At 35.2% G+C, this 14,865-nt stretch overlaps 1 protein-coding gene across 1 annotated transcript in view; it reads left to right on the top strand.

Moving 5' to 3' along the window:
- LOC118185259 (coiled-coil-helix-coiled-coil-helix domain-containing protein 2-like) overlaps positions 1 to 14,635 on the top strand; it is a 47,504-nt gene extending 32,869 nt beyond the window's left edge. Inside the window, exons 3-4 of the mRNA XM_085820165.1 lie at positions 104 to 326; positions 14,506 to 14,635. Coding sequence (XP_085676291.1) covers positions 104 to 326; positions 14,506 to 14,528 — 246 coding nt within the window. The 3' untranslated portion in view covers positions 14,529 to 14,635. The remainder of the gene's footprint in view (positions 1 to 103; positions 327 to 14,505) is intronic.
- Positions 14,636 to 14,865: the final 230 nt, after the last annotated feature.

Below are 14,865 nucleotides of genomic sequence, written 5' to 3'. Positions count from 1 at the left end.
TATCTTCTTTGCAGTTATGTATGTACAGATACTTACTTTTATATGTGCATTTTCATAATTTTAATGTAATTTAGATAATTATTGTCATATTTTTAATTTTCAGGGCCATACAATAGGCCATGCTTTAACTGGTGGTGGTGGAGCTGAGGCCCCAGTTGCGGCAGCAGCTCCGACTGCTCCATCCCCAGCTGCTCCGGCTCAAGGAGGCCAAACTAATGCATGCCAGTTTGAGTTCAAACAGTTTTTGGAGTGTACTCAAACCCAATCAGATATTAGTCTGTGTCAAGGTTTTAATGAAGTTTTTAGGCAATGTCAGCAAGCAAATGGTAAGTTATACAGCTTTATGCATAATGCAAGAGATCCATAATATGATCCTTTATGACCTCTCTAAAAGTTGCCAATCATTGGGAAGTAATTTTTTTCCAGCTTGAGACATAAATACAGTAGCCATATATATCTTGACGTACAGTGATATCTGGTATACGTCATTCATTTCGTGTGTCGTTAGGCTAAGACATATGCGAGAAGGCAAGAACTTTATTCAACGAACGTTGTGCATTATATTATTAGGTTTCTTAACTGCTGCAGTCGTGCCATGATTCTGTTTTATATGTTTTCCCCCGTCTTACTTGTATGTCAAGGGGTTAAAAAAATATTGCATCTAGCCTTTTTAGGTATAGTAGAACTGGAATCATTGAATTATAGCAAGGCATATTTTCACCTGCCTGGGAAGAAGAATTTCTGCATGGAAAACTTTCTGAAGAAAACAAGCTAGTACTCACATTACATATATGGGAAACTAGACAAATGCCTGTGCAGCCAGCCATCAGAATTTAAAGCCACGTTGAAATATCAACATACAGTAACCTTATCTACTCAGCAGTGTGGAGTAGGGTTTATCAGAAGTTCAGCCAAATTAACATCACGTACGCTCATGACTATGAGTTAAATATTTTAATATATATATACACACACAATTTGTATGTAAACTCCATAATACAAATAAATATTAGTTCAAAGGTAATTAATACTAACAACAGGACAACAGGGTTCATACGGTCCTTAAAAGTGCTTGGGTTTTTTGGAATCAATTTTTGGGCCTTAAAAGTGTAATTTCGTCCAAAATTGGCAGAAGGTCCTTAATTTTATTCATCTGAAATGTATTTTTATTACTGCCATTTGGAGTGTGAATTAGCATTTTTGGGAAATATTTTTGGTGATTCACTGACAAATATGGTTATCTTTTGAATGGGTTCATAGGTTATATTTGTTCTTATTATTTTAAATAGTGTATACTAGAGTTTCTGAGCAAAACAAGTGAAACTTTTCGAATACGTTTTGAAATTATTTCATTTTTTCTAATGAAGAGCTCTTTCTTTTCACTTTTGGGATGCGAGTTCTTTTATTAAACAGTTCTAAATTTAGTGACTTATGAACATTTTGGTGATTCTAAATTTAGTGACTTATGAACATTTTTGTGATTTTAAGATCAGTTTCTATAAAAAAATGTTAATTCCAAGATCTGCGAATTTTTCGACAATTTTTTTTAACATTATATCATTGATAAATCTTATTAAAGTAATGGTAATATATTGAAATTATAGTTAAAAAAATAACATTAAAATGTAACGTTTTTATTTTTCCGCATCGTATTATAAAGTTTCCATTTTGGCTACTTATTCTGCAATATTTTGAATCTGAAAAAGAAACAACGTATAGTGCTATAAAGCATAATTTATGAAACAGATCTTATCAATATAGCTATGTAATTAATTAAAAATGTAATTTTAATTTTTTCATGGTTAAACTTTTTCCCATATAGTTGTCTCATAATATCAGAATATGCATCAGTTTTCTGTATAAAATTAATTTTACACCTTTTTCCCTCTCTTTCTTTCTCTTCTTTTTTTTGGAGGGGGGTAAGCCCAAGGGGCATTAGCCCAGAATGGCTATTAATTCCATTTTGGCATTTTGCGTTGATTCACTATAAATGTCGGTTCACTTTTCAAATTGTTGCCACCAAATATTACAGCCCTGCATTGTATTTAAAGAAATTAAATAATGAAGAATCTTCATGAATGTATGTGTGTTTCTCATGCTGTGAAAAAATGACGGTACCTAGAGACATCAAATTTTCAATAAGTGTCCTCCATTAGAATATGGGCATCTGGCAGCCCGAACTTGGAATTTGTTTTATTATCTATATCGTATTTTTCAAATATTAAAGAATTTTGTTATTAACAAACTCAATGATTTCAAAGCGAGCAATGGCAACACTGTACGGAAAAAATCTGATGTGTACACCACATGACTTCCTTGTACGGAATATTAAATTATACGCATTTTTTCTTGCATTTTATTTAAACTTATTAGATTGAATTAAACCTACTTCGCCGACAGCACATAAATCACAATAGAATAAATGCATTCTTTAAAATTCACTTTGTTTACCATAGCGACACTCTGGCGCTAAGTTTACTTAACAGTATTATATTTCGTTCATGTTATAACTCAGAATGCACAAAATTTATATCATTTAAAGAATTATCTAATCGTTGCCACATGTTCTATTCAAATACTATAATAAAGCTAGAACTATGTATAAAAGAAATTAAGCAAACGAAACAAAAAAGAAACAGTTTTCCACAGATGATTAAGTATTTCTCATTCACGCAACAAGGCAAAAATGCATAAAAACTCAAAATATCTGTATTAAAAATTACGAAGTAAATCTTAAACGCTTATTTCCTCGAAAAAATTCTAGAAAGGATTAAGCATGATTTTAATAAAAAATGAAGGCGTTATCTTTGTTGTTGCGAAGCTAAGTTTCTCTAGATTGGCAACAAATCCGCTACTCAGCTGTTTCAAATGTAAACAAGATCAATGGCTGCCATCAAATTAGGCTTAGCAGCACTTAAACAATTTTAAATTGTTGATAATTCTAAAAATATTGCATACAGATTTACTAAAGGCATAAAAACCTTAACTGGAAGATAAAAATAACATAATTCAATCATTTTTAAAGCAAAAAATGTACAATTTACAAACATATAAGAGTGAAGAAACTGAGATCACCGAGCCGGGTAACAGAGTGGATATATTTATAAATATATTTATATACGTTTGGTGCGCCCGATTGAAACCAAAATACAAGGTGCACATCTACGTCTTATATACAAAACTTCAATGTTCTGAGGCTACTCGTTTTTGAGTTATGCGAGATACGTTGGTACAGACGCCACGAAAAATTCTCTTGAGAATTCATTTTAAAGCTCTTTTTTTTTTCAAGTCTTTTATTCTGTCCTTACGTACAGATATCACGCAAAAACATTGTTAAATTGCAATCGAAAGCTGTCAAAGTGGATATTTTCATTGAAATATGCTGCGTGACAAGTTAGGAGATAAAGCACGCAGAAACTAGTGGGAAAGTTAGTTTGCGTATTAACCAAATTTTGAATTGTTAGAAAACATGCTTAAAGGGAAGGAAATCGATATAAATTAGCCAAAATGTCTGGGACAGCTTCAAATTTAAAAGGAGCATAAATATTTTGTTGAAGGTTGTTGCTACAAAACATTTGTTATGTTTGTAGCTTGTTGTAATATGTTATTAATGTAGTTTTGTATACTGTTATAAGTATATGGTTTTGTATCTTTTAATGTGTAATGTCTTAAGATAGTTTTAGAATCAATGTCATAAATTACATGTATTTTAAATTGTGAAAACTTATTAGATAGTGATTTTAATAATTTCTTAACAAATATTGTTAAAAAAATAAATAAAATTTAATAGCAGCCATGTATATTCATAATGATGAAGGTTATCTACCTAATTTAATTATTTATAACTGCTTACCCTTAAAAAATATCTCTGCCTTTTAAAGTGCGTTATTGCCTTTCATTAATCCTTACCGTGGTCCCAAGGTAAAACACAAAAATATAAAAATTCATGTGAAACTTATTTTTTGCATTTAGTGAGAATTAAAATAATACAAAACAAATTATCACCTCTGGTGCTTTAGTGGCTTTTTTAACCTTACCGACTCCTGGAATTTTAAAGATTCTGACTCCCTCATATATATATATGTAAACATATACACATGGGTTAGAGCTTATTTTTTTAATATAAAAGAATTGATGGCATAGCATATACTTTATATTAATTAGCATTTATTATGAAATCGAAAAACTGGCATTAGTAATTTCTAAGAAACAGTAAAACTTTGGCAAGATCCTCTTTGTTAGAAGACCATAGATCCGATTTGATAAACTTCAGATCTGAAAAGAGCTTTTCCACACTGACTTAAGTAGGAAGAAGAGCTGTTACTGTTAGGGCTCTACTTCCTTTAACTTTTTAGGATAGAAATTTATAAGTTCTAAAAGAGGTGTCTTGCAAGAGCAATCATATTTATCTCTTTCTTCAAAGGCTGTGTATAAATCTTGTTTGTATTTTTCATTTTTATATACACAGTCCAGTCACATTAATGTGACCATCTGTCAAAAGCCAGAATAACCACCTTTCGCAGAGCGGACTGCTGCGAGACGTGCAGGAAGAGAGTCACATAGGTCCCTGAAGGTGTTCTCTGGGATGTTGAGCCATGCCGACTCTAATGCCGTGGCCAGCTGCGCTAGATTACGCGATTGAGGATCCATGGCGCGAACAACTCGATCGAGATGGTCCCACAGATGCTCGATTGGGTTTAAGTCAGGGGAGGACGGTAAACTCATCCTGGTGCTCTTCGAACCACGGACGTACACTGGCAGCTGTATGGCACCTCACATTGTCCTGCTGGAAGATGCCATCATCCTGAGGAAAAACAGTGTGCATGTAGGGGTGAACATGGTCCGCAAGGACAGATGCGTACTTGTATTGATCCATTGTGCCTTCCACAATGATCAGTGAACCTAGAGAATGCCAGGAAAACATTCCCCAGACCATAATGCTCCCGCCTCCAGCTTGGACTGTTCCGGCAATGGTTGCAGGGTGGTTCCTTTCAGAGGTTTCACGCCTTATACGCCAACGTCCATCTGTCCGATGGAGCATAAAACTCGATTCATCCGAAAACGCAACCTGTCGCCACTCAGTGGACGTCCAGCTGCTGTACTGGCGTGCAAATTCTAGCCTTCGCCGCCGATGAACAGCAGTCAGCATAGGTGCACGAACCAGGCGTCTGCTTCAGAGGCCCAGACGCAGCAATGTTCGCTGAATAGTACTTTGGGAGAAACTTTTGGTAGCCACTTAGTTCATTTTGGTGGTCAGTTGCTCAACGGTAGCCCGTCTATCTGCCCGAACGCATCTACGCAACCGTCGTTCGCCTCTGTCATCTATGGCCCGTGGTGCACCACATTTGCCACGTCGCTGATTTTGGACAGTCCCATTTTGCCCTGCACGGTACACTTTTACCACGGCGGCACGCGAACAGTTCACAAACTCAGCCGTTTCGGAAATGCTTCCACCCTTAGCCCGAAAGCCAATGATCATGCCCTTTTGGAAGTCGGATAAATCGCTTCGTTTCTGCATTACGCCAACGATTGAAATGTTTTCCGAAGCCCTCACACACCCTTTATATACGCTCAACTGCACTGTGCTGCCACCTGCCTTCTGTGATTGGTTATTTAACTCTAACATGGAAAGTACGTGGTGGTCACATTAATGTGACTGGACTGTGTATAAAGGGTCTTGGTTATTTATTTTCATTCGCTTTGCCTTAGCCTTTTCAGTATTATCCAAATATTTTTCAAAATCTAATTCATCAGTGGAAGAAGATGATAAAGACTCAATTACAATATCTGCAGTTTGACTGTCCTGATTTGAATACTCCAGTTGTTCTGCTAATAATTTCATTCTTAATAAAAGTTCATAGATGTCTTTCTTTGCCTTTTTAATTTGTTTGTCATCCAACAAAATTCGGCAATTTGGATCTACATATTTTGAACCCAGCACGATCTTATTGTCTAGCAAACTACACTGGTGTGCAAAACTTAAGCAACAGCAGGGTTTTTTGCCATAACTCCATGAGAAATCAACTAAAAGATATGAAATGCAAAAATGAAGGAGAGTATTATGTATGTAAAGGATGGCGAAAGCATCGAAGCTGAAAAAGGAATACAATGCATAAGGTATGGAATCAAACAAAAACAAGCTTTATTGAACGCATAGTATCGTGACTCATGATCGTTTATCCAAGAGGAAGAACAGCAAGCAGATGTTCCTTAATATGGGATATGCCCTCCCCTCACTGCAATGTCTGCTTCGCACCATCCCTGCATACTCAGAACCAGCTGGTGCAACATTTCTTGTGGTAGGAGTGCCCATTCCTCAATCAGCATCTGTTTGAGTTGTTGGGTATTCTCCGGAGGATGTAAGTGTGCTGCAATGCATCTCCTCAAAGCATCCCACACATGTTCGATGAGATTTAAATCTGGGGAGTACACTGGCCAATCCATTCGAGTGATATCTTCACTTTCTAGTAGCTCCTGAACAGCAGGTGTCCAATGTGGCTGTGCATTGTCATCCATAAAAATTAAGTCTGGGCCAATGGCACCTTGGAACAGACGCACATGGGGAAGGAGTACCTCCTCACAATAGTGATCCCCGGTTACAGACCCTCTGTCGAAAACGTGGAGCTCAGTTCGCCCGTTCAGCATAATGCTTCCCCAGATAAGAACTCCAGGACCACCATTACGGTGTCTTGATGTTACTGGGATAAAACTGGGTTCTGACCTTTCTCCAAATCAAAATGCTTTGAGAATCACTTCTGGTACTGAACTGACTCTCATCCATAAAGAGGACATGACTCCATTGATCAGTTTTCCAGTTTTTGTGTTCTCTGCACCACTGTAAACGGTGGCATCGGTGGCCAACTTTCAACGGGAGACAGCGTTCAGGACGTCGGGCGGTCCTCTCTTTGTGAAGGCGTCTGGCCACAGTAAACCACGACACTTGTCGCCCCATTGCTGTACAGAGTTGCTGAGTGCTGTTGGCCTCTTTTCACCTGCAGGACGATATATCTGTCATCCCCTGCAGTTGTCGTCCTCAGGCGGCCACTACCAACCTTTCTAACAGCTGTACCTGTGGTTTGGAACGCTTTCCAAGTGCACGAAACGACATTTTTGTTGATTTCGAACTTTGCAGCTACACTGGTGACAGTACGCCCCTCCTCCAGCTTTCCAATCATTCTTCCACATGTGAAGTCGTCCAGGTGATTTCTTCTTGCCATATTTCACGAACTGACTCACTGGCACTTGCAGGAAATATGTTGAATTGCGTCTTCGTCCTTCCTTTTATTCTACTGTTGAGCTGCGCGCGCCGATATCGCACGTTTTGTGTACGCTCACGCCGCCTCTGGTGTTTCGTTTTTGATATTTGCATACACGTGACATTTCTACTGACTTACGTGTTCATTTACTGATCTCCAGACCTCCTTTTCTGCAATTTCATAGCTATCTGCTAAATTTTTACATTGTTGCTTACGTTTTACACACCAGTTTAGTTTCTCTTTTCTTCATTGAAGAAATGATTCCTTCTGCTATAAACCCTCCATTTCAGAAAGAACAAACTTCACATTTTTCCATTCTCGCCTTCTGTCAGTTCTTCAGATTGCAGCTTTTTTGTGGCTATATACGGTGTAGAAAGAAGAGTTTCCAAATTTGCAAGATCATTCCACAGTCTTTCTGTTAGTGAAACATTAGGGTTATCTACATGTTCTAAAAATGTTCTTAATTCTAACAACCCCTCTATCATCAAATATGTACTTCGTTATCGCGTTGCTTGATCAAATAATTGCTCCTTTTCCTGCTCACTTCCTAAGAATGTCATCAATTTTATGAGCTCTTGCCACTTACCTAAATTTACCAGTGAGATTTGTAACTAAATGAATCAGTTTAATCACTAATGGCAAATATCACATCCATCCTCTTCTCTTATATTTATTAATGTATATAGTTTAATCACTAATGGCAAATATCACATCCATCCTCCTCCCTTATATTTATTTATTAATATGTTAATAAAATAGAAAATAACTATTTATTAATATATATAGTCCATAAATCAAAATAATAACTCAGGTTGTCATTAATTTTTTTAATTCATTTCAAATTCAAGCTGTCTGTCAAAAACTGGAGTCTGAGGGGACCTGTTTTTAGCGACTCCAGCTTTGACTCACTTTACCCCAAAATCTGCCTGACTCCACAGTCCTGGTTACAATCCCTGGAACCCTACAAGAAAAGCTACGTCCTAACTGTGTCAGGCAGAGAACAACTAATTTCAAAACTTAACCATGCCTTTCAGGTTTGTTCTGATCAGTAGGGCTCTGCTAAGTGCCAAATTCGTTTTTCTCGAATAACTGCGGAACGGCGCCGAGTTGGAATTCGAAACGCATATCCCTGGATGCCAAAAAAATCAACGAATCCATCGATACCGGTCCCATCTTCGTACGACAATAATCGGCAGAGTTATTAATTAAAAACTGCTTTAACGTTATTTCAATTTTCGGAGTGGCAACTGTCTCGGAATTAGATGAGATAAAATAGCTTTTTCGAAAGCGACGGGGGGGGGGAACAGCTGGATTTTCTTCGAGCGTAGTGTTGGCGAAAAGGTCACGTGCCAAATTCTTTTTTCTTAAATATCTATGGAACGGCGCTGAGTTGGAATTCGAGACAGGTATCTTCGGATTCGAAAAAATTCTCTTAATCAATTGATACCATTTTCATCTTCGTACAACTTTAATCAGCTGAGATATTAATTAAAAACTGAAAACGCTAATTTTCCCGCTCATTTTTCCGATTGCAACAGTTTCTTCAATCGCCAAAGATAAAAATTAAGGTTATATTCTGAGGTTAAACAATGCACGCGATTGCATGTTACGTCACTGTATGTTGAATATTTCGTTAATGTCAGCATTTTAAATAAACAGCTGCTTTTTGCAATTTTTTTAATTTCAGGTTAGGATGATTGCCACGTTAATTCTTTTATTGATATTGAATAAAAGTTATTATATAACATTAAATTTAAATGATGACGTTCTTGAAGTTGTACAGCTTTAATCAGCTGAGATATTATTTAAAAAATCGGAAAACGCTATTTTTTAAAAATATGTTATTTTTTTAATAATAATTTTTTTTTGGAATAATGTATTTTTTATGGTATTAGATACGTGCACTTAATTTAGATATGATCTTTGAATGTAAAGGATATTTTAAATAAGTTCGCAGTAATAAAATGTAAATTCACTTTTTTTTTTTTTTTTTTTTTTTTTTTTTTTTTTTTTTAAGATTAAATATTTTTCTTTGCAGATTTTTAAGGGCTCTAAATTAAATTCCCGTTCCTTGGAGATGGTATACGGGAACTTTCAAATCCCGGTGAGCAGGCAGGCTACACTGATGTTTTTGTGATTTTACGCATGTCTGCTCTGTATGCAGTGTCTTCTGGATGCATAAATGAATAAAGCGGGCTCAGCCCGCGCAAGAAAGCTGAACTCTGGTAGTTCGGTCCTAATTTTGAATCCCGGCAAACGGGCTGGGTCCATGGGTGTTTGCGTGATTTTACGCATGTGCCTCGTGTACGCAGAATCTTCTGGATGCATAAGTGAATAAAGCGGCCGAAATTCGCTCAAAACCTCTGATTACTGGTAATTCCGTCCAACTTTCGATTCCAGGCCACCGTGTTGGCTCAATGTGTTTTTTCGTGATTTTCCGCATGTGTAACGTGTATGCAGTATCTTCTGCATGCATACTTGAATAAAGCGGGAGCAGCCCGCGCAAAACTACTGAACACTGGTAGTTCGGTCCAACTTTCGAATTCCGGGGTACTGTATATAAAATTTGCATGCATACGTGAATACAGCGCGCGGGCACCGGATAAAACCGCTGAACACTGGTAGTTCGGTCAAACTTTCGAATCTCGGCAAGCGGGCTGGCTGCATGGGTGTTTTCGTGATTTTCCGCATGTGTATGGTGTATAAAGTGTTTTCTGGATGCATATGTGATAAAAGCGGGCGCAGCCTGCTCAAAACCTCTTAACGCTGGTAGTTCGACCTAACTTTCGGTCCCGGCGAACGAGCTGGCTCCCCGGGTGTTTTCTTGCTTTAACGCATGTGTATCGTTTATGCAGTATCTTCTCCATGCATATGTGAATAAAGCGGGCGCAGCCTGCTCAAAACCGCTGAACACTGGTAGTTCGGTTCAACTTTCGAATAGCCGTTTAAAGAGCTGTCTGTATGGGTATTTTCGTGATTTTACGCATGTGTATCGTGTATGCAGTATCTTCTGTATGAATACGAGAATAGAGCGGGCGAATCTTCTGATCACTGGTAGTTCGATCCACCTTCTGAATCCCGGCAAACGGGCTGCCTCCATGTATGTTTTCATGATTTTCCGCAACGTGTATGCAGTATCTTTTGGATGCATACGCGAATAAAGCGGGCGCAGCCCGGGTAAAATCGCTGAACTTTGGTAGTTCGGATGAACTTTGGAATAAAGGCCAACGGGCTGGCTCTATGGGTGTTTTCGTGATTTTCCGCATGCGTGTCGTGTATGCAGTATATTCTGGATGCATACTTTAATAAAGCGGGTACAGCCCGCCCAAAACCGCTGGACACTGGCACTTCGATTCAACTTTCGAATCCCGGCCAGCGGGCTGGGAGCATGGGTGTTTTCGTTATTTTCGTATGTGTAACGCGTATGCAGTATCTTCTCAATGCATACGTGAATAAAGCGGGGGAAGTCCGCGCAAAACCCCTGAACACTGGTAGTTCGGTCCAACTTTTGAATACCGGTGAAATTGAATATGGGAATTCTTTTAAAAACGAACAATGATAAGCGGGCTTCAGCCCGCTCAGCTGGCGGGCTTGCCCACTAGTCTCATTTTAATCTATGCCACTTGACATAAAATCTACCTGCGATATACTAAAGCTCTATATTGAGCAAGTACGTGACGAAATGAAACATAAAAGAAAGAAATCAACATAAAACTGTTAGTAAAACATAAATAAAATGTCACTTATCTTCTTTCAATATGTCCAACTGTTATAAGTGTAAATTATTTAATGCTACTTGATAAATTTAATAAAGTTTATTTTATTATCAAATTTATTAATAATAATATTAAGTTATGTTTAATAATAATGGATCATACTTACCGACCTATTTTATTTTTAGGATGGAATTATAAAAGTGAAGTTCAGGCATAGATAATATTTCTAATTGAATTTATTCAGCTCCAATTTTGCTTATAGGTCCTTAATTTTTTTTCATTAATGGTCCATAAAAGTACTTAATTTCCGTCTGCAGAAATGCGTATGAACCCTGTGACAAGTAATTACTGACTTTCACATGCGTGAAAATGATAAATTACTTTATCAAACAAGTATAAAACACCATTAAATTCTAAAACTGCAATTCTAAACAAAATAGTAAGTAACCAAAAACATCTAAACGAAACTTGTTTGAAATAAATTATATATATGTGATAATTAACTAGTAGATGGCATAAACAAAGTAACATTGAAGTACAGGTATAGTAGCAATTGTTAGAGGTCGGCTGAACATATTTATTTTTATTTATCAAGGAGCACATTTTAACTTGAATTACCAAGTGCGGTGAGTTGTTTGCACTCCCTTTTTTCTGTTTTATAAACAGATGATCCATTGCTTGCTTTATTATCATTACATGGAATACATAGTATAGTCATTGCCGATTAATGTATGATGTGAAAATGAGGAGTTCTGAGAAATTTCGTTATATCCTTATGTGTAATCTTTTTTCCCATTTCTTTGTGACAGTAAGTAAAGTGAAGTTCAAATAATTCAGTATTCCCAACAGCATTTGAAAGGTCAGAATGCCAAACACTGATAGTTTGACTTGGTTCCATATCCCACCGAAAGGGCTGCCTGCATGAGAGTGTAGTGGTTTTCCTGTGTGTAATGGGAGTACAAGATAATCTCCCTTAGAAAATTCTCCACAAAGTTGTCCTTCTCCATAGGCAAGTAATACTCATAATTTTGCCATGATCCAAAATAATAATCAAATCATTCACTATTTGTGTAACTGTTCACTACATTTTAAATGATTGTTAGAATCAACTATAAATTAACCAATTAATATTAAAAATGGCATCCAATCTTGATTCAAAATCACAATTAATCTAATCTGGGGGCAGCTAAAACACAAGAAAAAGGAATAAACCTTATTATCATTAATGGAAAAATACTGTTAACCACTTACCTATATTTTCAGGCATTTCATTCTGAAGAATAAGTTAATTTAGTTACTGAAATGAAAGCAGTTTTTAAAATAATGAGTAAATATCATTAAAAATGAAGAAATAAACAAGGAAGGCTTTTAATTTTTAACCTCTGGATATTTTTTAAAAAAGATAAAAATTTACTCATTCACAAATATGTAGCAGTTAAGCTGTTTAATATTTTTTATATAATCTAAAAGATGTTTTGTCTATTGCAAAATTTTCAGAATATTGCTGCACACAGTTAGGTTTGTGTATTTTTAGTTTCATATTTACATTGATTTACCAAATGATTTTTTTAACATTATGGACTTCTAAATGAGCAAAAGCATATGCAGTTTTGTGTATTGCTTAATTTCTAATAATTTCAATGTTTTATCGAAAACGCTTCTATGTGTAACTTGTATATGAGCCAGTTTTCCTTAGAAAGTCCTCCATAAAGCATCCCTTCCCTTAGGCAGATAGCCCTCGTGTGCTTTGCTATAATAAATTAAATCAAACCGAAAACACTTCCTCAGTTTGGGAAAAAGTACGTTTGATTCTACAAACTCAAAATAAAGCTATTAAATTTTAACTAGTCTAAAGGGGCAATTTGCCCTGAAGGATTATTAATTTCATTTTGGCATTTTGTATCAAAAACTTTAAAAGGCTGTATCACTTTTCAAATCATTGCCACCATATATTATCGCCCTGTCTTATATTTAAAGAAATTAAATAATGAAGAATCTGCATAAATGTATGTATATTTCTCGCATTGTGATAAAACAATGGTACCTAGAGATAACAAAATTTGAATAATGTAATCTTCCATATAATATGGGCATGTAGAAGCCCTAATTTTAATTTGAAATTTGTTTTATTATAGATTTCAGATTTTGTAACACTTGAACAAATTTTTTATTAAAAAACTTATCAGTTTCATATCGAGCAATGGCAACACTGTATGAAAAAGAAAACATTTTTATCTCTAGCGCACAAGACTGTGTATCGGAAATTCTGAAAATATACTCATTTTAAAATTAATTTTCGATATTGCTGTTGAACTGACATTTATAGTTTGAGTACGTAGAACATATATTTAATAAATAAAGGTAACACACAAAACGTTAAGAAAACACCCCTTTAGACGTAATTTAAAATCTGAAACCTTTCAGATTTTTTTTTTTTTTAACTGTTAAATTTTTATGCAGGAAATAAAAATAAAGAAATGAAAAATATTTTAGTTGTCAGACAAACCTTCTGCCAGGATTCACCATATATTCGTTCACATAATGTTTTGCTTTTAGTTTCAGTCTATTCATTGATTATAATCAAATTGTTTGTATTTATTTTGGTTGATTATAAACATTGTTCACACTTTTTTATTTGTATAAATATACTTTATCAAATAAGAATAAAGCAGCTGCTATCATGTTTTTTGTAAATATGTTTATTTTTGCAAGTTGATTGTTAGTCTAATTATTAGGCAGCTATTGGATTAAATATTTATTTCTGATGGTGTTTGGATGCTGTTTCAGAATTATATATAGCCAGCATTTAAAATTTCTATATGCAAGAAATTGAAATTATGATGGACAACGTAATAGAAGAAATTTTTGCCTCATCAGTTGAAATGGCTGTGAAAATTATAGAGATTATGCATTTGAAAGTAACTTGTAAATGTCCTCTTGACCTTGAAGAACTGAAATCCTGTCAATTTCAAAATGTGATAATTTAATTGTTGATACATTAAGAATAATTGAAATTTTTTCACTGTTCTTGATATAATGCAACCATAAATAACTTGGAGCAAAAAGGACACCTGTTCCTGAAAATCTACAAGGATACCTTTTAGATTTTGGAAATATAATAAGACAAAGCAGTAGGCATAATTAGGTTGGCAGCACCAAAGCAAGAGAAAGTGATATGTCCAAGATGAAAATTTAGCACTGAATGATTCAGTTTTAGTAGCTTGGTTTTGATTGGTTAATATTAAATCTCACTTCCTAAATCTGGGAATCGTTTTTGGCTATAGCATTTAATACCTGCATTTGTGAGCAGTGTGGAAGAATTCTATGGCATGGATTAATTTTTAAATGATACAGTTTGGAGAGATGTATTGTAAGCAGTTGCTAATTTTAGAACAGGAGGCAAAAATAACAAAATGTAGAGTTTAGGGTTACTAGTATTTTGATATATATATATATTTTTTTTTTTTTTTTTTTTTTTTACCATACATAAACTTAAAATGCATTATGTAATATTTTTTCCTTTCTTTTTACAGGCTTGGTTCCTCCTATGAATTAATTATCTAGGCCTTAAGGGTAATACAGAATGAAAAGTAATAGAATTTGGAATTGCTAGTAATTGATGTAGGACTTTCACTGAATAAAATTATTGTAATAAAATTGAAATCTGAGTGGCTTATCTTAATTGAACAAATGGAATTATAGTTTAAAAAAATATTAAAATAATATTGTATTTAAACCTTTTACTGTGCTTCTGTCTATCTATTAATGGTGAATAAGTTTTCAGTTGAAGGTACTGTGAATGTCAAATAGAAAAATTGATAAATTAATAGTAATTATGTCAGTGGTCCTATAAGTGTATGTGTTGAACTTGCATATGGAAAGTAACATTCACT

The sequence above is a fragment of the Stegodyphus dumicola genome, chromosome 7 (genome assembly GCF_044657685.1).
Source record: "Stegodyphus dumicola isolate Sdum_Otavi_A_Nest chromosome 7, ASM4465768v1".
Taxonomy (NCBI): Eukaryota; Metazoa; Arthropoda; class Arachnida; order Araneae; family Eresidae; genus Stegodyphus; species Stegodyphus dumicola.
The sequence above is the reverse complement of the archived record's forward strand: the minus strand, read 5'-3'. Positions and strand labels throughout refer to the sequence as shown.